Genomic DNA, 27340 nt, shown 5'->3' with positions numbered 1-27340 from the left:
TATATTTCATTCTTACTACTTAAACAGAACAGTTCTAACTGATAGCTTTATATTTTGTACACTGCAATATGTAATCATAGATTCTATTTTACAGTGTAGTTATGGTTCAATATGAATCATAGAGTAGACCAGGGATCAGCAACCTTTTTCAGCTGTGGGCTGGTCCACCATCCCTCAGACCATGTGGTGTGTCGGACTATATTTTTTGGGGGGGGGAGGGGGGATGAACAAATTCCTATGCCCCACAAATAACCCAGAGATGCATTTTAAATAAAAGCACACATTCTACTCATGTAAAAACATGCTGATTTCCAGACCATCCGCAGGCCGGATTGAGAAGGTGATTGGGATCGGTCCACGGGCCTTAGGTTGCCTTCCCCGGAATAGACAATGTAGTGTGTTCATTAGATTTCAGAGACTCCCTTCCTGATCACAATATTTATAGTTACAAGTAGGTAGCCGTGTTGGTCTGCCGTAGTCGAAACAAAATTCTAAAAATCCTTCCAGTAGCACCTTAGAGACCAACTAAGTTTGGCATTGGTATGAGCTTTCGTTTGCATGCACACTTCTTCAGATACACTGAAACAGAAGTCACCAGACCCTTATGTATAATCAGAGGGTGGGGAGGGGTATTAACTCAGAAGGATGGTGGGAATGGTTCTTTATAAAAAATATTTATAAATATTAAATATTTATTAAAGGTCTGGGAACAGTGCCTGGGAGAGGCTTGATGAAAAGCCTCACTTCTTTTCACTGTCCGGAACCCAAGCATAAATCATCTAACTGCCAATCTGTCATGACACTCAATCCTTTCCCCTATTTTAACTACTCTGATACAGTGGTACCTCTATTTACGAATTTAATGCGTTCCGAACGCACATTCGTAAGTTGAAAAAATTCGTAAGCCGAAGCAACCCTATCTAAACCGCATCCAAGATGGCGGACGGAGCTCCGTTCGTAAGTAGAAACATTCGTAAGTAGAGTTATTTGTAAGTAGAGGTACCACTGTATTTGCATTTAGGATAGAATAGCTAACTAGCCTGATATGTTTTAGATATACAGTTTCTGCTGCTGCTGAATTTAGTTTCTCTAAATTTAATTTATTTGGATTTGAATCAAGTCATTGCATTATTTTTGTTTTGCTGAGTGTATGCCAAAATAATGGCTATCTTTATTGTACCTTGAAATAAACTAAGATTTGTTACTAGCAATTAAGGTCTGCATTGTTTTCAAATGATTTTTTTTACCAGAAGCTTAGAACGGTAAGAGAGAATATAGCTTTCAAAAGCGAAGTTCTGGTGTTTTTCCAGCACCAGCCACCCAGTTTAATCTGTATACTTATCTTTAATTACTTGAAGAATGGTACTCACCAAAATCCACTGTATTTAGCTACTTTAGCTTTTTGTTTAGCGATTAACGTGGTTGTCAAGTGAATAGGCTAATCCAAGTCTGTAGAAAGAACCTGTTCGGCAAGTGCACACAATGTTTCCAAAATAGATCACTGAACATTTTTTGATGTTGAAAGACTATTTCTTTTGTGCTTGTTGTAGAAAATTATGCTGAGCTTCCATGAGGAGCAAGAAGTTCTGCCAGAAACATTCCTTGCCAACTTCCCATCACTGATAAAGATTGATATCCATAAAAAGGTGACTGATCCAAGTGTGGCTAAAAGCATGATGGCGTGCTTGCTCTCTTCTCTGAAGGCAAATGGTAAGCTCTTATTCCTGACTCTTGTAGCTGTTGGGATATTAAAGGCAACTGTAGGCTCCTTACTAGGTCCCTATGTACATATCTGAACTAGACCTGAGCGATTTTTCAATATATCTTTCAAAATTGGTTATGAAGTCCAACATCACAATAACAGTTTCATAAAATGTCATCTGGCAAATATCACGATTTTGAGAAAACTGTGTAGCCAATGTTTCTTAGTGCCGCCGCTGCCTCCTGCAGGAGCAGCGAGCAACTCACAAGAGCAGGCTATGTTTCTTTGGATTGTGCAACGAGCCTCAGCTCAGCTCCGCTGCCTCGGCAAAAACAAATGATGATTATGCAAGTAGCGGGGAAAGCAGCAGCCAGCCAGCAGCAGAAACTTAACAGCCCTCACAATAGAATTCTTTCGATTTTGCAGCAAGCTCAGCAGGCTAGAAGCCAGCGTGACAGGCTGGCAGGTGTGGTTTACAGAGATGCTGCTCTGAGCTGGCTCTGAGCTTCTTCTTGGGCGCCCCCTTTGCCCCTTTCTTGCCCCTGTGAAAGAAGAAACTATGGCAGGAGTCCCCAAACTAAGGCCCGGGGGCCGGATGCAGCCCAATCACCTTCTAAATCCGGCCCGCGGATGATCCAGGAATCAGCATGTTTTTACATGAGTAGAATGTGTCCTTTTATTTAAAATGCATCTCTGGGTTATTTGTGGGGCCTGCATGGTGTTTTTACATGAGTAAAATGTGTCCTTTTATTTAAAATGCACCACTGGGTTATTTGTGGGGCGTAGGAATCCGTTCATTATTTTTTTCAAAATGTGGACCGGCCCCCTGCTGAAAAAGTTTGCTGACCCCTGAACTATGGCTCTCTTCAGAGTAAGAACAAAAAATGTTGCCCTGTTATTTAACTCTCTTTACTCCCGTCTCCCTTTCCACCTGTGTGAGTACATGCGCTAAGCGTCTCTCTCCCCTCTGATGCCTTTAGGGTAAACCAGCAATGTTACACGGCAACTTGTTTTTTTGTTCTTTTACATAGGGAAAATTGCCCCTAAAACTGCACAGAACATTAATATATTCTCCAGGAATCTTTAATGGTTTAGTTGAAGCATGCTATCACTGAGTTAATTTTCATATAATTATATGCATCAAATTTAGATTCTTTGTTGTTCAATATTTTCCCGGATTATTTGTATTCACTATGACTCATCACTGTATTTTGGATTGTCCTAGATCTGAATACCACAATTTGGTATCCAAGCCCAAAACCAAAGTCCTGTTCGGATACATTTTGGGTTGCCTGCTGAAAGTGATGATTTCATCAGTGTATAGTGGTACCTCTGGTTAAGAACTTAATTCGTTCCGGAGGTCTGTTCTTAACCTGAGACACCACTTTAGCTAATGGGGGCTCCTGCTGCCGCCGCGCCGTCAGAGCACGATTTCTGTTCTCATCCTGAAGCAAAGCTCTTAACCTGAGGTACTACCGGTATTTCTGGGTTAGCGGAGTCTGTAACCTGAAGCGTCTGTAACCCGAGGTACCACTGTATGGTAATTTAGACCCGTAACTTAGTAGTAATTGCCAGGACATTACCATGTTCACATCTACACCAACTTATTTCAGATATCGTGATATATCGGTATATCGTGGTGTTTAGTTGGCGATATATCATGATACTGAAAACCAGATATCGCCCAGCCCTAATATGAACATCTCCACCCATGGCCTGAAGATAAGATCTGCCTGAGAGAGAGCCCTCCTTAGTATGCCAGGTGTCCTCACTATCTAATGTTTGGTAAGACATAAGGAAAGGGCTGGTGGTAATGCCCTTGCTGTGGAACTTCCTGCCAAATGAAGCCCATTTACCCACATCCCTCTTGGTTTTCTTTGTTCAGAAGGGCCTTTGGCTTTAAAATTAATGACTCTTCAGTTGGATCTGTATGTGTCACCTCATGGATGAGATGTCACCTTTTTTTAGCCAATGAAGAACCACTTCTGCAGCCCACATCATCTTTGCAAGTCCTAGTCAGCTATGCAGTTTGAACAGTTGTATGCAAGCTTCCTGAGAAGACTGGTGGATACCCAGTAGCTGAGATCCAGAAAAGCATGCAACTAGTTCCACATAGTTTGTTTATACAGTATGCTGCTTTTCCATAATAAACTGTGCCCAAAGCAGCCCATGATAAGATTAATATCAAAATATAAAACACTTGGAAAATATAACTCGTGACCTTGATTCAACTGCACAATGCAATGTGAATTGATTAGATAAATCAAACTATGTTTGTGAAGTTTCTTCATTATAAAGACTCCTCTCTGCTTCTACTCTCTCCCCAAATATCTCCTCTCGTGTTTTTTTCAGGCTCCCGTGGGGCTTTCTGTGAAGTGAGACCAGATGATAAAAGAATCCTGGAATTTTACAGCAAACTGGGATGCTTTGAAATAGCTAAAATGGAGGGATTTCCAAAGGATGTCATTATTCTTGGAAGGAGCTTGTAAGGAGACTGTCTGTTAACTTTTGATACTGTAATCACGTAATGGTTGGAGAGCCTGAGGTTTTATCTTGTTGCTGTTCCATGCAAAGGCAGCAGTCAGCTGGCCTGACAGGAGCTATGTGAAAATTCATCCATTACCCTTTCTGAGATGCTGCTCAAAACATTATTTGGAAAATGGATACTGGTCACCCTCATTTCCTGGTCTTAAGCAAAGTGCCAAGGAGTACTGCATATTATGTAGAGAGTCACATGAGTTCCCAAAAAGGTACTGGTGGCAGTTCCATGCATCCACCTCTGTACTCAGCAGAATGGCTGTCTTTTCCAGAAAGTCCTGACATGAAATAGTTCTTCCCTGTGTCCTGTTCTTGAAGTGGGATGAGAGAGATGAACATGGGATCTTTCCAATTACAGAAGGAAAGAGGGTGGCTGTGTTGGCCAGCTTAAGGACAAACAAACACTGATGACTCTAGGTTTTGTTGATTGTCATGCTTGCTGTTAGGGAAATTGAATGACCATCACTTCTAAAGAATTGGTTAAGCTTTGTGCTTCATAGGGATAAAAACTGTGCATTTGTCTGTGGCAAAGTCACTCAGTGGCAGAAGTGTAAATTTCAGTGTGTAAATATATATAAACTCACTGTATGCTAATACTTTGTGTTTAATCGTTTTAGTAATTTTGCTTTCTGAAGCAAAGCGGTATTCTGAGACAGCACCTTTGAATAATGTCAAACCACAAGAGAGGCTGATGCCAACTTCACTACAGGCCTTTTCTACCGTGCCTCGTGCCCTTCATTAGAAATGCCGCTTTGTGGGGAAATGAGTGCTGATCGAGAAGGGCCGTTCCTTTAGAGAACAAACTCTTCAAAGGTGGAGAGGACACTGCCTCCTACTGGGGGAAAGCTGGTCAGAGGGCAACCTCATGAAATCATTTGATGCCCCTGACAGCCAGCCAGATTGCCTATCCAGACTGGTTGGGTGGGTGGAATACTGCAATTTACAGCTTCCACCTTTCCATGTCAGTCGTTCTGACTAAATCAGGGTCTTCTAGTCATGCACATTTGTGACAGACTTCTTTGTGGACAAAAATAAGCACATTTTACAGATTTAAGTGGTTATCTAATTTTATTATCACTGCATTTAAGTTGTCCCCTGAAATCAGATAAGTGGAATCTGCATGGCTTAGGAATATTAGTAAGTCCATAACTTGGAAGGAGTTTTTACTGTTCCATATAATGCCTTGTTCCCGTGAGGCAGGCAGTCAACATTACACCGCCTTTTTCTCATCTGCTACAGTCAACTGCTTTTGCTTCCTTTGAAAATATTCCCTTCTGAAAGGATTGAGTTTAATCTTTTTTTAAAACCCTCTGTGTAAACTTTGAAGAGGTTTTATACACTTTTTCAAATGAAATTTTACTGTTTGTGTACTTTGCAGCCTCTTCCGAGATGCTGGTGTTCAGCCTTTGTTATATGTTCACTATGAGAACAGTTTTAATAGCAAGTTATTTAAACTGCAGCAAGTACATTTCATTTGGAGTGCAAGGCATCAAACCATAATGATAGAGCTTGCATAATTCCAAATTGGTCTTCATGAGGATTCTATGGCTTTGAGTGTATGCAAAGCAGCTAGCTAGCCACTTGGTTTAGTTTTAATTAGATCCCAGAGAAAACATCTGGATTCATGGCATTATACATTTCAGGGGAGGGGGGGGTATCTTGGTTTTTATACTGTTAACATAAACTTATGAATTTATCACTGTTAAGTTAATTGTGTGATGGTCTTGAAAGTCTGGGTCAGTCTCTCACTCTAGAGTTGTAAAGTGATGCAGTGACACAACTTTCATGGTTATCAGTTTTCATTGTGTACAGTTGGAATGCCACTTTCATGACTGTCTTTAGACCTACTGTATCTGTAGCAGAACAATGGACTGTGTAAAATTGTATTTGAAGACCATGTGAGAAATAGAATAAATTGCAAAGTGAATGTAAAGACTCGTCTCTGTATAATGCTGCAGAATGAGGAAAAGTGGGTGGAGAAGAATATTCTTCATACTGTGTTTTAGAGCATTCTGCTGATTATGCTGAAGAGATGGCTTTTAGTACAGCAGATTTGCTTTTGAGCTGTGTTCATTGCTGCTGAGCCTAAACATTGCTATTTTGTAAATACCCTTATTAGCATGGGGAGGAAGCATAGGGAACTTCTGAAGGTTTATTTGTGTTGGGCGGGTGTAATAATCTACGATGCTATTCGGAGGTCAAATATAATGTATTTTTAAATAAAAGAATCAGAGCAATTAAAATTATATGATGAAGCTAGTGGTGGCCAGTTTATGATTGAGGCTGGCTATTTATTTCATTTTTTTACCCTATTCATTCCTTTTATTTGTATGTGGCTTTTCCACAAAAAATCATGCTCAAAGTGACTTGCAACCAAGAAAATAGGAACACATTTCAAACAAACAGTGTAAAAACAATTTCATGACAACATAGCAAAATAGCCATTTCAATACCATAAATATAACAAGATTACTTAAACAATATGCAGCATCCAATAGCAAAAATAACAAGGGAGCTTTATAGTTTCACCTTACCGTGGTCCTAGAAACATCCCTTCCATGATGTTGTCCTGCAGCGACTTGCAAGGCTTAGGGCAAGACCCCTCCCATGATGCTAAAATTTATACGCCACTTGACTGTTAAAAACAAAACAAAAAAGAGGTTTTGAAGGTGGGAGGAGATGAGACATTCAGAAGCCTACTTAATGTACTGTCCCAAACCTTTGATTTCTTTTCCATTAATACTGGACATTATTAGGATTCTAACAAACTGCTTCATCCAAGGCATTTAAGTATCTCTCCCCCTCCTTCCTAATTTGCTGTAGAGCTTAAGATTGCATGAAGAGCAGAATAGTTGTGTGTTTTATTGTGACATCGCGTTTCTATACACAGACAAATGTGGGGCAAAGTGAGCAAAGGGCCCAGAGCATTGAGCTTCTTATGGAGTTTTTGGCCAGCGTTACTCTGCTGTTTCAATGCAATGAAAAGCATGATGAACACAAATACATTCATTATCTAGAACAGTTAGCCTCTCATAAGAAAACAACTTGTTAAACTCATCACTCATGTTAGTCTCCATTGTTTTGGAGTAACTGAACTTAGGAAGCATTAGCTTAGGAGCCCTTCCATTTAAGAGGCTGTTTTCCTGTCCAGATGGCTTAGCTCCCTATTACAGTGTGGCCTATCCCGCTTATAGAAAGCAAGTGACTTGAATCCAAGATCCACTATTTCTTTCCAGCAGGAAAGGAGTGGAGCATCTGTCAAGTTCTTGGCTCATCTCCCCACTCCCTGCTTTTAATCCAAAGAGTGTCAATGCTCAGCTCTGTTGGTTGTGGCAAATATGCCACTCATCTTCTTCTCAGATTCCACAGGGCTTAAATTAGGAATCATTCCGTATCAAAAATTGTCTTTTACTGGACATATGGAACCAGTGCTAATTGCATGCACGTTGGCAGTTGTGCAGATTTTAAAATGTTTTCTCCTATTTGCTTGTCTAGTCTTTTGTATTTTTTGATTCCCTATTCCAAACCTTAATAAAGTCTTTGATTTGGAACTTGGAAGTTGAGAGTGTACTTTTGTCAATCCCAAGGATCTACTCCTTTACATATCTTAACTGCTACACATATAGAGTGTGGGAAGGTAAAAGACTGAATTTGGCTTGCTGTGCAGTGACAGGGGGACCAACTACGTATTGCTTACGTTCCCTGACTGAAATTCAGCTCAAGCATTCTGGGATGTTTCTCAACCAAGAGTAAAGACCATTCAAAAGTGGTGGCCATTTAAAAGGAGTTGTGGTTGAGATGGGCTGTGTGAGCCAGAAAAGGTCTTGATCTAACCCCTTCTCCACAAGTATGTCCTGGTAAAGTAGGCGATTTGAGATACGTGATTGGGAAGCTCTGCAGTTACACACATTCCCTATAGGAGTGGATATCATCCCTCATAGGTTGCTGTAGTAGTATTTCAGCCACCTCTGTTGGGTGTTGGTTGCTTACAAACCCTTGGTTGCAGTGCCTTACTCTGTATATACCCTATTCTCTCACATTGGTTAGCTTTAAGAGTACCTAGGTTTGGACTTTTTAAACTGAACGTAGGTTGTATTTTATTTATTTAAATTTGTATACTGCTCTATACCCATTGATCTCAGGGCAGTTTGCAACATAAAATCACAATATAAAAATCAGAAAATACATATTAAAAACAAAGACAACCCAATAATCCCCTTTCCACAACAGACTTTAAAGGGGCATTGGATTTAAATCAGCCAAAGGCCTGGTTAAAGAGAAATATTTTTGCCTGGCACCTTAAGGTGTATAATGATGGTGCCAGCGGAACTTCCCTGGACAGAGCATTCCACAAAAAGGGAGCCACTGCAGAAAATGCATTGTTGCCACCCTCCGGACCTCCCATGGAGGAGGCACGTGAAGAAGGGCCTCAGAGGATGATCATAGTATCTGGGTAGGTTCATATGGAAAGAGGTGGTCCCTGAGGTATTGCAGTCCTGAGTCAATTAAGGCTTTATAAAAACCAGCACTCTGAATTGGGCCCAGAAACTAATTAGTAGCCATTGCAGTCGGACCAGGATCGGTGTAATAAGCTCGAACAGTCTTGCCTTGGTGAGCAACATGGCTGCTGAATTTTGCACTAACAGAAGTTTCTGAACCATCTTCAGCCCTATGTATAATACATTGCAGTCATCTAAACTGGAGGTTAACGGAGCATAGACAACAATAGGTTGTCCTTGTCCAGATAAGGGCACAGCTGGGCAACAAGCCAAAGCTAATGGAAGGCACTCCACGCCAACAATTCTATCAATTGTCAATGCACAAACGGAACAGTCTTCCTCTATGGAGCAGGATTTGATTTCCCTGTCCTCTCTACAGCCCCATGCACCCTCCAAATTTGTTCCTCCTGATCAGATTTAGGGGGAGTCAGGAGGGAGGAGAGGAAGATGAGATCCCATTGTGCAAGCAGAAGCCCATGCAGTGTTGGATTCTGCCCAATATACAACTTCTGAAAGAAGAGTGCGGTCTGCAGAATGAGTTACTCGTTTGTTTCTTGCCTTGGGGTATAATTAATTATGTTTTAAGTCTCTTACTGAGCAGCAAAGGAATTGTAGTTTATAATGGCGTATAGTCAAAAATAAAAAATGTCTTCTGAAAATTGGCTTAGTTTGTGGTCAAAGGAATGTGCACGAAGAAGGGTTAGCCTCCTGCCAGAGGCCTGCAGAGAGAGAGTGGGAAGCAGTCATATATGCTTGAGTGAGATGATATGGAAATGTAATACAACTGTATTCTGTGTGGTATCGTCCCCCATCACTTTCAGTGTGCAATGATGAATCCTGGAAGAAGAGTGAAGGAGAGATGGATTCATTGGACATAGCATAGCTATTCCAGATGTCAAGTTGCTGGACTGAAGGCTAGTGAATAAAAAAGCCACAAACCAAGCTTAGGAGGAGTGGTGGATACTGAGGAGCCTTTTTTTAATTCGAGCTCTTAAGCAGAATTGCAATGCATTTTTATTTGTTAAGATTAAAGACCTTTTTTTTTTAAAAAAAAAAGCAATGTATTATACAACTGCTACACTTATTAGCAGTAGACACTAATTTAAGTCATTAGAGGTATCCCAGTGAATGAATGAGGCCCTCTTAAGAACAGAAATCAGGAGGCAGCAACAGTTCTCTTAAAAACTTGTGGTCATGAGTGTGGCATGTTCAGAAGCATGCACTCAGTCCCCAAGTTTTTGACTGGCACCTAAAGATATACAGTCGTACCTTGGATTTCGAACAGCTTAGTTCACAAACAACTTGGAACTCAAACGCCACAAACCCGGAAGTAAGTGTTCTGGTTTGCGAACTTTGCCTCAGAAGCCGAACATCAGGCGCGGCTTCCAATTGGCTGCAGGACACTCCTGCAGCCAATCGGAAGCCACGTCTTGGTTTCTGAACGTTTTGGAAGTCGAACAGCCTTCCGGAACACGTTCTGTTTGAAAACCAAGGTACAGTGGTACCTCAGGTTAAGAACTTAAGTCATTTTGGAGGTCCGTTCTTAACCTGAAACTGAGGTACCACTTCAGCTAATGGGGCCTCCCGCTGCCGCTGCGTGATGAGTCAGCAGTGTGATGCAGCAGCTAAAAAAGCCTATGCAATTCTGGGCTGCATCAATAGGAGTATAGCATCTAGGTCAAGGGAAGTAATAGTACCACTGTACAGTGGTGCCTCGCTTAACGAACGCCCTGCTTAACAAAATTTCCGCTTAACGAAAGGATTTTTCGAGCAGAGGTTGCCTCGCTAGACGAATGCGTTTTCGTCTAGCGAATCGCGATTTCCCATAGGAATGCATTGAAATTCAATTAATGCGTTCCTATGGGCAAAAAACAATTCGGAAAAAATTCAATGCATTCTTATGGGACTCACTAGACGAATTTTTTCGTTATAAGAAAAGACCCGTGGAACGAATTAAATTCGTCTAGCGAGGCACCACTGTATTCTGCTCTGGTCAGACCTCACCTGGAGTACTGTGTCCAGTTCTGGGCACCACAGTTCAAGAAGGATACTGACAAGCTGGAACGTGTCCAGAAGAGGGCAACCAAAATGGTCAAAGGCCTGGAAATGATGCCTTATGAGGAACGGCTTAGGGAGCTGGGTATGTTTAGCCTGGAGGAGAGAAGGTTAAGGGGTGATATGATAGCCATGTTCAAATATATAAAAGGATGTCATACAGAGGAGGGAGAAAGGTTCTTTTTCTGCTGCTCCGGAGAAGCGGGCACAGAGCAATGGATTCAAACTACAAGAAAGAAGATTCCACCTAAACATTAGGAAGAACATCCTGACAGTAAGAGCTGGAATTTGCTACCAAGGAGTGTGGTGGAGTCTCCTTCTTTGGAGGTCTTTAAGCAGAGGCTTGACAGGCATATGTCAAGAATGCTTTGATGGTGTTTCCTGCTTGGCAGGGGGTTGGACTGGATGGCCCTTGTGGTCTCTTCCAACTCTATGATTCTATGATTTCTGTTCTCATCCTGAAACAAAGTTCTTAACCCGAGGTACTATTTCTGGGTTAGCGGAATCTGTAACCTGAAGTGTCTGTAACCTGAAGCGTCTGTTTCCCAAGGTACCACTGCATGACTGTATATGGAAGGTGCCAGATGAATCTCCCTGGGGAAATCCAGGAAGTTTGTAGGAAACATGGTATACGGTTGGGCAGTTAGTTGGGAAGGGTTTATGTATAAGAATAGCAAAATACTTGGAAAGCCCCCTGTGTGTTCCGCAGCCTTAGCTAGTGGCAAGAAATATTTTTTAGCCCAAATACTGCATTCCTTTCTGGGCAACATGCCAGAGGTGTGTGGGGCCAAAGGGAAAAGTGGACAGAACAGTAAATATAAAATTCACTTTTGTACAGTAGCCTAATGTCCAGTTGTACTCTCACACCCCTCTCTATCCTCTAGAGTCACTACTCTAACAAGAGTCACTCCTTGAGATCAATGATGCAACGCAGCCAGGCGAAAATTTTCAAGATTCCAAATCCTGGACAAAGAGGGTGTGGCTGGGGCAGGAAAGGGCTCTAGAGCAGGCATGTCAAACTTGCGGCCCTCCAGATGTTTTGGACTACAATTCCCATCTTCCCCAACCACTGGTCCTGCTAGCTAGGGATCATGGGAGTTGTAGGCCAAAACATCTGGAGGGCCGCAGGTTTGACATGCCTGCTCTAGAGAGTCCCAAAAGGCCTAGTGGGCCACATTTGACTCCCACACCTGAGGTTCTCACCCCCTGGCTTTAAGGGTACTGCTGCCTCTTACCATAGGTGTTTTCATACCATCTTTCAAATAATATTCCCAGGGGTGGTTGCACTCAAACAATTGCAATGTAAATACAGGAAAGCCAAGCAAAAAACCACCAAGGCAGCACAAAAATGTCAGTAGGATTTTAAAAAAACCAACAACAGCAAAACAACAACTGGGAAAATAAAAAGGACAATGTGAATGGTAGGGGTTTCTTAAGGCACAGTATGAGAAAGTACAAGAAGTAAGGCATATCCTTAGGCACCAGGTGAAAACATTTCCCTTCAGCCCTTTGGCTGATTAACATTCTATGGCCTTTTAAATGTGTCTGTGGGATGGCGGTTATTGGTTTGTTTTGTTTTATTCTGTATTTTGTATTTTTCGGCTGTGAACTGCCCTATGATCTTCAGGCGGTATACAAATTTAATAATAAATAATATGAAGAAGCCTGGTGTAGTTTGCTCCACCATAGAAATGGACCAATCCTTTTCGAGCCTCACCTTCTTCAATGCTATATAAACTGACATGTGAGTAAGTCCCATTGAACTTACGTCCTGTGGGACTTAACTTCTGCATGAACAAGGGTGTGCTGTGGTTCACCCAACATTTCTGCAGCCATTTGGGGGCCCTGCACTGGTGAGGAAGGACTGCAGAATCATGAAAGGTACTTCAAAGGTTTAGTTCAGTTCGATCCTTTCAGGTAGGAAAACCATACACCAGGCCTAAACTTGGCAACTGGAATAGCTCAGTAGGTAGAGCATGACACTCGTAATCTCAGAGTTGTGGGTTCGAGTCCCATGTTGGACGAAAGATTCCTGAATTGCAGGGGGTTGGATTAGACGGCCCTCCCTTCCAACTCTACAATTCTATGACCCTACTTTATCTCTGGAAACTGCACAACTTCCAATCATCTGCTTCCCATGGAGGATATCCACAACACTTTGCACCCTATTTGATTCTGTCTGAAAGGTAAGGAGCTTCTGTGTTCAGACTGCTGGAAAGCGGGGAAGGGAACACACTGTAACTACATAGGATCAGATCAACTGGAGGTACAGTACAAAGACCAAACGCTTTGCTCTTCAGAACTAGCAGAAATTTCTGACAAGACAGGAAAGGAAACTGCCTTACTGCGAGGAGAGAATGTCTGCTTCTGTACGAGGCAGCTTTGGGATTGCTCCTGAGTTCTTCTGCCTTTTAACATCTGACAGCAGAAACTAGCTACCAGGAAAACTCATCAGTATCCCACTGGGGCAATAACCCTTTTGTTTTTACTGCCCAGAAATAAAATACTATAAATATGACATTCAGCAAACCACCCCCTGCCTTCAACTCACAGCTGGGAAATTGACATGGCTGGCCGAAAAAATGGCCGCCTTTCTATGCGAGGCCAGCTGACAGTCTAGTGAGCTGCAAAAAAGGGTATACCATTGTGTTTGATTGGTTTTTAAATCTCTACTAAGGCTCATCTTAACATGATCCTCATCTCTACAGGAAGTTAAGCCTTGTGCTGAATGGCACAGGTCGTTTTCCAAACCATATAATGACAGAACAAAGGCTCCTAGATGCTGCTACAGAGCTATGGCAAGTGAGTGAATAATCATCACCTCCAGGTCCCTAATTCTGTGGAGGGGATGGTTGCAGTGGAGAGTCCTGATGTCCTAAACAGATGGCTGCAAGTGAGGTAGGATTGCTAAAAGCAGAAGGTAGGCCAAGACATTAATGTACTGCCCATCTGAAACCACAGTGTGGGTCTCCATAGCCCCAAAGGGTTTGGGCCAGGTCGGGTCTGCAAACCAGCCGCTATATATTTTATTTAGAAAGGAACTGACCCTTGTGAGCTTCTTTTGCTCTCATTTTAAGATTACCAGGATGCCTTGGATCAAAACACTACCTATGACATATCTGTGAGCAACACAGCCCTGCCATGCCAGATTTAAGGCAGTGTAGACAGTTCCCCTGCACACGGCGCCATGCCAAGGGGCTGCAGAACTGAGAAGATCCATTAGAACAGGCACCCCCAAACTGCAGCCCTCCAGATGTTTTGGCCTACAACTCCCATGATCCCTAGTTAACAGGACCAGTGGTCAGGCAAGATGGGAATTGTAGTCCAAAACATCTGGAGGGCCGCAGTTTGGGGGTGCCTGCATTAGAAGGTGCCAAATTTTGGCCTCACACAGGGCGTCATACCAAAGATCGCCAAAGTCTGCCTCTGAGCCCTGTAACCAAGCATTTTCAGTTACACTAATCCTTTCCCTAGAACAGGGATGGGAAACTTGCACATGATGCTGGACATACAACCCCCATCATCCCTGACTACTTCTGGCCATTCTGGCTGGGGATGAAGAGAGCACCCACACCTGGTGGTCCACGGGTTCCCCATCCCTGGTCTAGAGTGCATATCTGCTCCAGCAGCAAGGCATCTTGAAGATGCCTCAAAGCAGATGAAACTACTATTTTGCTGAATTCATAGGTTGCGAAAGCATGATTCCCCCTTCTCTTCTTTCCATGCAAGCTGGGTGGGGGGAGTCTAATACAAACTCATGATCGTTTGCAATTTAAAGCTGGTGAGAGAAGTGAATGGTGGAGAAGCTGCCCTGTAGGTAGGTTAACCCCAACCATTTCTACACCCCTTAGTGCAGTGATGGGCAACCTTTCGAGCTTGGTGTGTCAAAATTTGCCAAAAAACCAAGCATAACTCGGGTGGTGTGTCACTTCGAGAGAAAAACCAAAAACCCCTTATTTATCACAAAGTGCCCAGAGTTGTTGAGCTTTTTGGGGGGAGCTGCTAACCAAAGTTTTGGAGGTTTTTTTGGGTGTGTGTGCAAAAGTTGCTTTGCTTTTTGGGGGGGATGCCCCAAAGCTGCTGCGCTTTTTTTGGGGGGGGGGAAAGAGAACAGAAATAAACGACTAATAATACCTTCGCTGGAACTAACACGCAACACCGACATAGTCTGCCAAAGCACAAAAAACCCCAGCACAGAACAGGTTAAAAAACGAACGCTGTTACACCCAATCATAGTCTGCCAAAGTGCCAGAAAAAACAGCACAGAAAGGGTTAAAAAACCAATCTCTAGTTACCAGCAACAACAACAACAAAAAAAGGATCTGGGTTTTAACAGCGGAGACAAGCTGTAGGAGGAGCCAAGCTGTAGGAGGAGTGGGAGAACAAATGGGGGGAAAACAACAACAGCAGCGCGAATGGGGCACGTGCCAGCTGTGAGGGCATGTCACATCTGACACACGTGTCATAGGTTCACCATCACTGCCTTAGTGTAAACGGCAAAGGACTCAAACCCTCCTTTCTCTGGGGGCAGTGGCTGCCACACTCAGCAAGGGAGTTGCTGCGCCCTCCACTGCAGAAAGATCCTGGCATTTTGTCGAAACTGCTGCTGACACCAGAAAACAACGGGGCCCTTACAAAGCAGGCAGAGCCGCTTCAGTTTTCCTGGGCGAATCCAGAGTTCCAGGAATAATTGGAAATGCAGGGAAACTGCCTCATCCCTAATTCCAAGTGCTAGATTTACGTAAAAGCTAAAAGAGCTATAGCTTAGGGCCCCACTCTCTTGGAGGCCCCCCAAAAAATTACAGGGGAAAAAAACCCCTGTACATTTCCAAAATATAAGATAAAAAACAAATAAACCAAAACCTACATACAGCAACAGTGTTTTGTGTTGTGTAGGCTCCTATGATGATCTACTAGCCTGCTCCCTAGAATATCACTGGTTTGCTCATTTCTATATATAGGGTGCCTACATTTTACATGTGCAAATGGCTTTAGATACCTACTGTATTGGGTCCATGAATTACCATATATTCAACCCAAAAAACAGCGACAATTTGTTGCTGACAAAGGACAGCTGGACCTATAAAGGGCCCCATTACCTTCAGTAGCTTAGGGCCTCATCAAACCTAAATCCGGCCCTGCTTCTACCCATCTAGTGCAGTCTCGGCGACAGCGGCTCTCCTGCAGTTCGTTCCCAGCCGCAGCTAGAGACCCGGACTGCAGGAGGAGGCTGGACCCAGGACCTTCTGCATACCGCCTGCGTCGTCCACGGCAGACACGACTCCACTTCTAGCCAGCTGGAGTGCTCACCCACTGATATGCAGCGAGAAGAGGCCCGGGAGCTATTGCATGCCCGTGGGGCGGGCCAAGGCGCCCCGGAGTGATCCCTCTCTCTCTCTCCTACCCTCCCGCGCCAGCTAAGACTACGCATTTAGTTTCGGATCCTTGCATGATCCTTGCACGAACAGCGCAGTCTCTCCTTCCGGGAGGAAAGCAACGAAAGCACGCCCGCTCTCTGAAAAAGGAGACTTTTCTAAAAAGGCGCAGATAAAACTTCCCCAAACCAAACGAGATCACCCACCACCCACCTCGCCCGCCTACCTCGGAGGGGCCGCCTACCTTGTCCGCCTATTGGAGGAGGGATCCGCGTTGCCGGTGGGGCGGCCTTAGCCAAGCCGGGCCGGGCTAGTAGGTGGTTCTTCTGCGCGAGCGTCTTCCTGCCTCGTCCTTCCTCGCTCTCTTTCGGCGCAAGCCATGGCCTCTCTGCTGGATCTGGAGTGCATCGCGGATGGAGTCAAGCCGTCGGTTTGCACCAGCAGCTTCTTGTTCCGTGAGTTGAAGGAGGGCTGGCCTGTCGCTGCCTGGAAAGAGAGGAAACGGGGATAGGCGAGCGTGTAGGTGGTGGAGGAGAAACGGGGCCCTTTGGGGCAAAACAGGAAAAGGCATTTGGGGTTGTTCAGAGGGACCTTCTACTGGGATCTGGGTCCGTAATGGGATTTGTTTGAACTGGGTCTCTATATGTTCAAGGCCCGGAAGCACGTGGCGTGGCGACGCTAAGTTATCCTGGTGCCGCGTGTGCTTCTTAAAGCCCCAGATGCGCCCACGTGGCTTGCTTGGCTCGTTACTTTGGAGGAGGAGGAGGTGTATTTCCCATCGAAAATATATTAGATCTTTCGTACTGTAAGATCTGCCCATGTTGTAATTGGACGAGCGGCGAATATTTCTTGACCCTAGAACAGCACGTGGGTTTTGGAGTCCACGTGCATCACTGAGCCCAGTGAGACTTCCTTCGGCCTTCGGGTACATAGAATCAGACTGCAAATAATGTTTACATGCAGTATGAGATCTCGTAGCTATATTAATGACAGCAATACAAGTTTTTTTAGAAAACTAAAACGAATTATTGCATCTGAAATGTGTTTAAAAAGATTTTGGGGATAATCTGATTAATTTCAAAAACGCATGCAAGAAAGGGAAGATTTAAAAACTGTGACTGGTAAATATGAATACTTTGCAAAGAGTGGATTTGTTTCCAAATGGTCAAACGCCATCTTGCAGAGTGGCACAACTTCTTTTGCAATAGTGAAAAATACCTTTTAGCTTGAATCACACACCTTATCCCCATCCCCACCTTATTTTTATTTACAGTAGGGTCCAACAAAACACTGACTAACCCAGATGTTGTCATGTTAATTTAATTTCTTCATTGGTCAATCAGGAATAGCTGGAGGGAGGGGAGTAAAACAAGGACATGTGCAAAATGCCCAGATGAAATATTGAACTCGTAGTAAATAATGGAAGGTAACTAATGTTCCCCCCACTCAAACAAAGGACATTACAAAGAAGAATTGGGTGTTATAAATGTACACAATGAAAATGTTAACTTCTGTGTTAAGGTAAAGCAAGCATAGAGCATAATTGTCCTCCCCAGGAGAAAAAATTACTCCTGGGGTCCAACACTGCATTTTGTCCACTCATGAATATCTTCCCCACCCCAAAAAGCAGGAAGATTACAGTATTTAGTGCCCTTATAAACAAACAAAAATGAATTTAAGGTAGAATTCCAAGTTATTTTGCTTGCCCTCTTTTGAGAAATTGCTGAGGATAGAAGGGACCCAGAGAGCTTATGCATTTGGTAGCTTCACTTTCCCATTCACTTCTACAATAATAAATTGAATACCTAACAGCTTAAAGTGAGAAGCATGTGAAGAAAACACCATTCTAAAAGTTTTATAAATATTTCAAATAGCTGTCTCGAGAGGGTTAAGAAGGAAGTTGTTCAGTTTCTTGCAAATCTGCTGCTTTTAGAAAATTGACTTACCGGTTGCAATATTTGTTTGTTTCTCTTTCCCCACACCCCAGGATGTGAGCTGAACAGCAGTACCCGATCCTACACTTTTAAAGTGTCTGACGAAGATGACTCTGATCATATCTTGGCTCTGAATATGGTGAGGGGTTACATCCTGAGCCGTTAGCATGACTTAGTATTTGAGAACTCAACTAGTAGCCAGAGGTGACCAGGAGTTCTACACAGGCGAATCCCTCTTCAAATACTAGGCACCACTTGGTTTCTTTGCTAGTTACCTGGAAGGATGAGCCTCAAACTAGGAGAAATCTTAAGTTTGCCCAGTTTTGTGCTGTAAGTTAGCTATTGGACTTCTATGCTCCTATTTTTGAAGAGGGACCTAAAGTTCCCCAGAAGGCCTTTGGGTAGAGGTTATGCTTTTTTACTCTTTTGGTGCATCTGTTAATGGATGATCTCACATTCCTGGCTCCTAGCTGCTTGTTCTTTATGGGGTTTGGGGAGGGGGTATTATCTCTTTGTTAAGTATTGCTGAATATTTTGGTTTTTACCCTTCTTTCCACTTTGTCCTTCCATCTTCAAGATTTGCCTGTCAGAAGGTGCCAAGGATGAGTGCAATATTGTGGAGTTTGTGGGGCACGACTATGAGGACCAGGAGATTGTGGTGCCAGTGGCCAACCTAAAGTTGTCGTGCCAGCCTTCGGTAAAAGAAACTGTTGGGTGCATGGGAGGTGGGCATGTGGTGGCTACAGGGTCTGAAAGGGCTAACAAGAAGACATGGTGAGGGTGGGGGAGAAGGCTGGGTTTGCAAGACCTGAGACCTTTGTCATGGAGCAGGCTCCCTTTAGGTCATCAGTTCAAATGTGTGGTTTGATGCAGTGTTTTTAGTGTGCCCTGAAAGGTGTCAGTGAGAACTTAATTCGTTCCAGTTGTTAGTAATAATAATAATAATAATAAATTTTCATTTGTACCCTGGCCGGAGCCGGGCTCAGAGTGGCTAACATCATAAAACTAACACAGTATAAAAATAACATTAAAACAGGCAATCAATTAATTAAAATGTCTCTTAAAATCTGGACAGATAGCAGTCCACGGGTAAAATTGAGAGTGGTTAATATTCTCCAGGGCCAACTGTTACCACTAGGTAGCACATAAAGGACCTGTGAGCAGGCTAGGAGGCCTCTTTAATGCTTGTTCTTATACAGAAAGAAAAGAATCAGACTGAACCCCGACCAAAGGCCTGGCGGAACAGCTCCGTCTTGCAGGCCCTGCGGAAAGATGTCAATCCCGTTCAGCTGTGTGCGAGAATTTCATGGCTTGGATAATAGAAAATAGACTTGCTAGTGCCCTGGCTCTCTAGCCCGGAAGCAAGAGGGGAGGAAGAAAGCTCAGAGTCTGGTTGCTCTGAATGGGATCTGGAGACATTCCTTCCTCCATCACATCTGCCTCTCCTTCTCCTTTCTCAGCTGTGTTTGGAAGATTTCGAGCTCCAACCCCCGGTGACATTCCGCCTGCGCTCAGGATCTGGCCCTGTCCACCTTGCAGGACAACACCAAATCTGTAAGGAGGCTGGACTGGGATTTGGGGAGCTACGGAGAGCAAAGGGGGTTGCTAGAAATTAAGAGATGAGAAGTGGGTGTTCTCTCTTAGGGAGGGATCTGCTGTGACACAGACTCCTCCTTCCATTTTGCGCCTGTGGGCACATTGCAGAGTTTGAGGAACTGTTGTGGCCACAACCACAAAATGGCTGCCACGGGGGGACTGGCAAAAGACAAGAAACTGGGTACAAGGCAGAGGCTGGGCCTGAGCCACACAAGCTGAACCACATACTTGAAAATCCACCCCCCTTGAAGGAAAAGTGGCTATACCTGGTTACAGAAACTGTCCCCATCAAATACATGAGTGCTACTTTCCCCCAGTTTGCAGCAGTGGGTCTCCCTTTTGCTCCCTACTCTTTACTTTAAAAAAAAAGTTGTTTGGTTGATCACACTGAAAAGCAAGGCCCCAACTCCAGCTACCCTGTGTCCCTCCTTTCCTTGTCTTGGAGTGGGGTAAAGAAAGCAAGATGGCTAGAAGCTGAATCTTGCTTTCCTGTGATTAAAGTAGCAGCAGCAACAACAACAACAATAGTAGATGCCAAGGAGAGCCAGGGCACCTTGGAAGGCACTGTTGAGGTGTCTTGAGGCATGGGGGGGGGCACTTTAAGATAGGCTATAGTCATAAGCACCCGATGTGTGGCTTTGCTCAGTGATGCGCTCTGTTCAGAGTTGCGTGTAGGTTACTCGTCCTGCCATCCTCCAAGTGAGAAGGAGAACTTGGCCACACATCTCATGGGTACCTAGCCCTTCTTTGAAGCTGGGGGATGTTGTGTAGATGCTTTGGCAGGCACAGGTAATTCACCACTTGAGACACCCTTAGGAATGGGGTGAAGTTGGCTAGCAATGGTGAGAGGAGGGGGGCTGGGGGCATTTCCCCAGGCCATAGGGCAAAGTAACAGTTCCAGCTGCTTCTTTCAGTTCACAAAAAGGACCTCTCGGATGATGAGTTCAGTGAAGATGGCGAGGATTTTAGTGAGGAGGACGAGTCCGTGGAAGAGGAGGAAGGGGAGCTATCTCCTATCAAGCCAGCCAAGAAGCAACGCAGGTCTTAGCCTGACATCTCCCTGAAGGTATGTGTTTGTGGAGAGGTTGGGCAGCTGAGAAACGAGGACAGATGCCCCCAATCTGGTGCTCTCCAGATCTCATTGGAAAACATCTCCCATCATCTGTGACCGTTGGCTGTGCTGTTTGCCACAGCAGGTTGAAAAGGAGGCCCACTTGGGCCATTGCAGTGCTAAGGTTGGAGAGGTTACATCGTCAGCTGTTTTTGCTCTACTCTGGTGTTCTTCCAGCTACAGGAGCTGACTCCGTGACAGCAGCCATGCCACCAGAATTGCTTTTTAATATAACCGGGCCTACCAGCCCTACACTGTCATCCGTTTTCTGGCCTTGGGAGGAAATAGAGCCATAGGGATAAGGGAAGCTGCCGTATGCAGAGTCCAGTCAGCTCAATATTCCCTCTGTATTGTATTTATACCCCACCTTTCCTCCAAGGAGCTTAGAGTCACCACATACTTTTATCCTCACAACCACCTGGGAGGTAGAATAGGCAGAGAGTGAATGGTGGCCAAAGGTCACGCAGTGAACTTCATGGCCAAGTGGGGATTTGAACCCTGCTCTCCAAGGTCCAGCAATCAAACCACTACACTGATTGGCAGCAGCTGTGCAGGGGTTCAGAAGGAGGACATTTGCTGCCCTACCTGGAGATGCTGGGGTTTGAACTTTGGGCCTTCTGCATGCAGAGGAAATGCTCTATCACTGAGCAGTTGACTTTCTCCGTTGCGTGTGGCTAGCTGTGGTGAAGAAGGCTTTTTGGTGTGCAGGGTGCATAGAAACTTACACCACCACACATAATCGAACTTTTTCTTCCTTCCAGGTGCCGCTGATTTTCTTCTTCCTAAAATGCAGTGCTACTAGTCTGCAGCTGAACGTCTTGAAAACCTTTCTCATATTTTCTATACTAAGCTGATGGCTGACACAAGTAACTGTTGCTATTGACTACGTGGGGGAATAGCTTGCTGTTTGGCAAATCTCCGAAGACGCCTCAAACACATTTCCCCCCTGAGAAAACTGTTGTGCCTGTTGTGCCTTCTGGTCAGATTTTTTCGGTACTTCGAAAGGCGCCCAAACTTACTGCTGCTGTTGATGTGTGTTAGGTTGTTTTCTCTGCAGGTGAGGCAATCAAGAGAGGGGCACAAGTTTTATGTTCCCTATGCATTTTACATCTTTTTAACGGACATGTTCCCTAAGGAATGAGTAATACCTGTGGAATGAAAGGTGATGTCTGTGGTTGGTTGGTTTGTTCACTTCAAAAAGCAATAAAAACATTTTAAAAGAAATGAATTATCTGCTGAGCCTCCTACTCTTGAAGCTTGTGTGCCTTAGTTCTTGGTTTTGGAGTGCCCAGACAGATTTATGCAGTGAAACCAGATCTTATTTTTAATCAAATTTTAAAACCATATATGTATTAGTTCATATTGTATTAGCCATATTCTAAATGCCATTATTGTAAAGTGTTTTTAAAATGATTGCTTCCAACTGTACTCTGTGCCAGGGAGAAGGAACAGAACCTGTGTTCTGTTCCTGTTTGTTGTTTCATCTCATCCTTTATAGGTCAAGAGCGGTGCGTGAATTAGTAATAAGGCATGGATTATAGCTGCATTTGAGACTTGTGGACATAATTGTTTTCACACTTTGCCATCTCTTCTAACAAGTTTTGCTTTTTTGGAATAAATGTTTTTGCAATATGTGGACTACTCTGAACTTTTTTCTTGGTGGGAAGTGTGGAATCGAGAGCCATGGAACACCATGGCTCTCACCTTCCAGCTACAGGATTTTATCTTCTCTCGAAATACATTATGAGTATGAAAGGATTTCTTGCTGTTTCCCAGAAGTGGCTTCACACAGGATCGCTCCCTCAGCTTGTAGTAACATATAAGTGACTTTGAGCACCAATCTTGGCATTGCCAGTTTGCCTGATTTCGAGATCTGGGAGCTTGCTTTTCTTCAATTTAAATAGCTGATAGTTTTTACTTTAAAATAAGTCAGTAGAATTAATAAAAGAGTTATAGACATGTCAGTAATGGCCAAGAAATACACAATTAGTATTCAAGTTTTAAGCAAGTAGCACTACTAAAGACTATAGTTCTGCACCCCTAATCTAGGAGTAATGGGACTTCCTTTGAAGGAGACATAGCATTGCCCTGTAAAAAATACTAATGTCTTAGCCCTATTATTTCCTTGACTAAAGGTTCCCAATACTACACTTCACTACAAAATCTATATTACTTGACTGAGATATACCGGTAATTGCCTGGTTCATTCATAACACCAAGCCATGGCTCATTTAAAAAACTGCAGGTTCTCCCATACATGATTGAACCATGGCTTGTTTCTGCAAAGTTAGCTTTGGTTTCCAGCTGCTTTCGCCTTGTGCCTTTGTAGCTTGTTGAGTATCTGGGGTCGAATGACCAAGCAAGCCAAGGTTAAAAGAGGACTGTGGGTTCACATATCATGCCAAGGCAGAATTAACTGTGTAGTGAAAGAAATTACCATTCACTCTGTGCTCTCTTGGGTCTAAATATTTGTTAATACATAGCATGTATGACCCCACTCAGTTGCAGGTCTAGTCTGGGGTAGAGGGTACACAATCTTTACTGGGAAGGCAGCGTGGTAGTAGGGAAGTTTATTCCCTCCCCAGTGCAGGTGGAACAATCACTCTGCAAGTGCAGTTAAGAGCCTTGGGAGAAAAGTCCCCATAGGTGCCAGTGAGAACGTGGCAACATAGGGAGCTTCCAGGCTATACAAAGTCAAGACAATTGGTGCATCTTGCTCAGCACTGCCAATATTGACTGGCAGCAGCTCTCCAGGGTTTCAATATTTCCCAGTTGTACCTAGAGCCATTTTGAAAGTCAGACATTCTGCAAGCAAAAGCATGCACTCTACCACTCAGCTATGGCTTTTTCTGGAACCTTCCCCTAAAGTTACTAGCTGATACCTGTTCTGACACTGGTGGGTAAGTCCTCCTTGCCAATAAGAATCTCCCATATCTAATTTAATAAAACTAGATATGTACTCATATCCTGTAAATATACAGTTTTGCTCTAAGTATTATGATTCTGATATTTTGAGAAATCTTGCAAGAGGCAATATGGTTTATCCGCCCACGGAATATGATTCTTGAAGGCTAGTTAGGGACTCCCTGAAGTAGTGATGCTTGAATGTCATATCACCTTCCCTTCCTGCTATAAGTACCTACAGCACATGGCACACCTTACCTGCCTATCTCTAGAAGGGATTTTGGGCATGCAGTAGAGAGGCTGAGAAAAACCTTCAGGTATGAGCTTGTTTTTGTTCAAAATTTATCTCTGGGAGTGGCTGAAGCAACCGGCCTTTCTCTTTTCTTTTAAGGGAATGGGGATTCTCCTACCTCCAGATGAGAAGAGGGTGGCAATGAGCCCCTACTCCAGTACGGATCCTCCAAAAGGTTTGACTAGTTAGTGGTTAACAGCTGTAGGACTTCCATGAAGCAACAGGCTATGCAGCCACAAGATGGCAGACTTGCCATCATGATTGGTGCCTAGAGCTTTCCTTGGCCTGCTTTGCTACAGTGACGAAATGGTTTTGTTTTCACATTTTCGTTGGAAGGCCCTAGATCATAATACTGTATAGTAATGGCACAAGGTTGCATCCAACTAAGTTTTACTCAGGCTAGGCCTATTGAAGTTAATGGACCTAATGTCAATGAGTCTACTCTTGAGAGTATATAACCTGGGCTGACCTTTCATCAGATGCAGCTAGACTGACACTCAAGGTGTCTGACCTCACTTCCTGCTTACCTCTCGTTTTCGTACCATCGTGGGAGAGAACGTGTCTTTCCTTTGTCTCTCTCCTGCAGTAACATTCACCTTAGTTAGCTAGAACTAGGGTATTTCCTATCCATCATGTATTTCCTATAATAAACTTAGCTTTCGTATTTCCCCTTTTCAAAGTCTCCATGTGATTGCATCAAGGGTAAGGTGTGATCCTTCAAGCAGTCCACAGTTCAAATTTTGCTGATTCATTTAAAACTCCATATGCCATCGGGATACAGTTTGGAGATGCACTAAGCCGGCCTTGGCCAATCTGGTGTCCTCCTGACCTTTTGGCCTGTGGCTGTGCTGACCGGGTCTGATGGGAGTTGTAGTCCAAAACTTCGGGAAGGCACTAGGTTAGTGAAGGCTGTGCTAGGGCATAGCATTAGTATAGAACTGGTGCAATATTATAAAGAGCACAAAGTTGCATTAAACGAACCCTGGAGAAGTTCGCTGCAGATTCTGAATCCTTCATTGTTCTAACCCATAGTCGTACAGGGAGATTTGTAAAATGCTCCTGTTCTACATTTTTTGAAGAGTTGCAAGGATTTGAATGTTCATCCTTTCTTCTACCTTCCTTCTGGGCACGTTTGATATCTTTTAAAGCTGCTTTTGGTGTCTCCGCTTTGAAGCATCATTTAGTAATATCCCATTGGGCTGCATGTGGTGTATCTTATGTCGTGGGTTCTTACGTTAAAACTAGAGGATGGCTTTGCAAAGACCAGAACAATAAGACATACACCCCCAACTGCTTTTCAGTTAATATCCAGTTCCCAGTGATTTACAAGGGTGCCTGGATTATTACAGAATGCTATAGTCCACTCTGGGACTTTGCTCTGTTTTGCGTGGCAATGTGCTCAGCAGCAGAATATGTGTCTTCACCACTTTCACCAAGATGTCAACGCCCTGCTTCTTCTTAAATATTGCCACCCATATCAGAAGCAGCTCTCCAAAGATCAGCATGGCTCTGTTAACATTACCAGGGATTGTATTAGCTCTTTGTGCTGTAGTATTTCCACTAGGAGCACTTACCAAGCTACCTACACTCACTCATGAAACACTGGTTTAGGTTCTATTTTCCTTAGGTTTCTTTAGTTTCACTAAAAGCAAGAAAGAGCACCATATACGCCTTGTCCCTCTCAGCCTGGGGGAAACAAACTTACAGCCCCCTTGCCTTGGAAAAGCTTATCAAAAGCAGCCTCTGACAGCAAGCTCTCCTTCCCCTAGGACTTCCTTTTCATTAGCACAAAGTATTTGAATCCGTTTTGATAGCATCATCTCCAGAGGGGGACCGATTGCCCTATCCTGACCCTCTAATCATATTCTTTCTCCTTAAGACACAGACTCTATGTGTGTGCGGGGCCCCCATCTCTCCCACACACACCTGATGACAATCTCAAAACTGATGCTGTAATCCACAAGGATTAAGTACTACCTCTTCTGTTCTGAAGACTTCAGAAACTGCTGGAGGGAAAGTGTGTGCGTGGGCATACCGTACATAGTGGTGCACCAAGAAGCTTGCAGCCCCAATACACCGGAGCTGAACTTTGCTAATTTCATACATAATCGTTCACGTGCTTTCAATGCTGTAATGCACCCTCGCGATTTTCAGGCAAGGCAAACACACAGTGTTGCAGTGACCACAGGTAAGATGCTACAAGTCCCAGGTGGCATGAGACCCAGTCAGCATGGCTGGTGATGGTGAAGAGTGATAGTTCAGGTCCAGCAATATCTGAAGAGCGCCAGGTCAGGGAAGGATGCTTCTGATTAGCATAGCATTTTAAAGGACTCTGCCAAGGTGCTCCCAAATTTTTTAAATCTAAAGGGTCTGTAACCCCGGCATTCTGAAAGATGAGAAGTGGCATTCCGAAGTCGTAGTGCAGGGATGGAGGTGGGAATGTAGGGATTTCAGCTGGGTCCTGTGCAACGCCAAAATTCTGCACCCCTACACCTCTCCCGCTCAGTTGTAAATCATAGTTGTGGAGCCCCTGAGGGGCACTACCAAATCAATAGGATAAGGCAAAACAACTCACATTTCATGGACTCAGTATTGCAGAGATCCTTTTCCTCACAACCCTCCCCTTTCAAAAACAAATAAAAACAGAGGCTAGCCAGCCTTTGTTGAAATGGGGCTGTATTTGGATGCTTCGAAAACATTAACTGCCCCACCTAAACACACACACACACACACACACACACACACACACACACACACACACCCAAGTACACGGAGCATTTTCCCCACTTTGATGTGCGGGCATCCAGGTAAGCACCATGAACTGGGGGGGGGGAGGCAGCAGGATATTTCTCGCAGAAGCAATATCATCTCGAGGTGAGGGTGTCAAGAGTGCAACCCCAGTGTTTTGCCAACTCTCAGGGTCAGTAGTTCAGCCATCGCCGAGGCAAGAGGCCCTGAAAGCCATGTGGTAAAGGTTGCTTAGGCCTACTGGTAAGTAAACAAACAGGTCTAAAATTACAGCATCCTGCACTCTGAAGTTTGCCCGAGCCACCCTCAGATCCAGATTTGATGACATACCCATACCCAAACACTGTCACCTCTGTGCAGCAAACGCGTGGAGGGTCTCCGGTTGCTTTAGATGGGGCTGATTCTGTGAGATGGATTTAAATTGCTTTCAGAAGCCCGTGCCCCAACAGTGTATCTAAGCCAGTGCCAGGCTGTGTTGGAATGGGTGTGGAGGAGCTGATAACATATTCATTCATCTTGCTCTTTTATCCCGTAATTGCTCCAGGATCCTTGTTAGGGGTGGGGGGCAGCAGGGTGGGAAAGCAGT

General features: G+C 44.0%; 2 protein-coding genes across 2 annotated transcripts in view; both read left to right on the top strand.

Annotated features, from left to right (window-relative positions):
- Window positions 1-6173, top strand: part of OGA (O-GlcNAcase) — a 29298-nt gene extending 23125 nt beyond the window's left edge. Inside the window, exons 15-16 of the mRNA XM_035132881.3 lie at window positions 1551-1710; window positions 4055-6173. Coding sequence (XP_034988772.1) covers window positions 1551-1710; window positions 4055-4191 — 297 coding nt within the window. The 3' untranslated portion in view covers window positions 4192-6173. The remainder of the gene's footprint in view (window positions 1-1550; window positions 1711-4054) is intronic.
- Window positions 6174-16504: 10331 nt separating this feature from the next.
- Window positions 16505-22442, top strand: NPM3 (nucleophosmin/nucleoplasmin 3). The gene is made up of 6 exons (XM_035133938.3): window positions 16505-16624; window positions 18157-18242; window positions 18681-18800; window positions 19564-19657; window positions 20614-20765; window positions 21572-22442. The coding sequence occupies exons 1-5, from the start codon at window positions 16549-16551 to the stop codon at window positions 20745-20747; spliced, it is 510 nt and encodes a 169-aa protein (XP_034989829.1). The 5' UTR covers window positions 16505-16548; the 3' UTR covers window positions 20748-20765; window positions 21572-22442.
- Window positions 22443-27340: the final 4898 nt, after the last annotated feature.

This window comes from Zootoca vivipara, chromosome 5 (assembly GCF_965207765.1).
Source record: "Zootoca vivipara chromosome 5, rZooViv2.hap1.1, whole genome shotgun sequence".
NCBI classification, from domain to species: Eukaryota; Metazoa; Chordata; class Lepidosauria; order Squamata; family Lacertidae; genus Zootoca; species Zootoca vivipara.
This window is presented reverse-complemented; position numbering and strand designations above follow the sequence as displayed.

What these genes read in the sequence shown, in the direction of transcription:
- NPM3 (XM_035133938.3), top strand. Translation starts at nt 16,549, where the DNA reads ATGGCCTCTCTGCTGGATCTGGAGTGCATCGCGGATGGAGTCAAGCCG. An exon ending in AGTTGTCGTGCCAGCCTTCG is followed by an intron (nt 18,801 to 19,563) that starts GTAAAAGAAACT and finishes CTCCTTTCTCAG; the next exon opens with CTGTGTTTGGAAGATTTCGA. An exon ending in TGCAGGACAACACCAAATCT is followed by an intron (nt 19,658 to 20,613) that starts GTAAGGAGGCTG and finishes TGCTTCTTTCAG; the next exon opens with TTCACAAAAAGGACCTCTCG.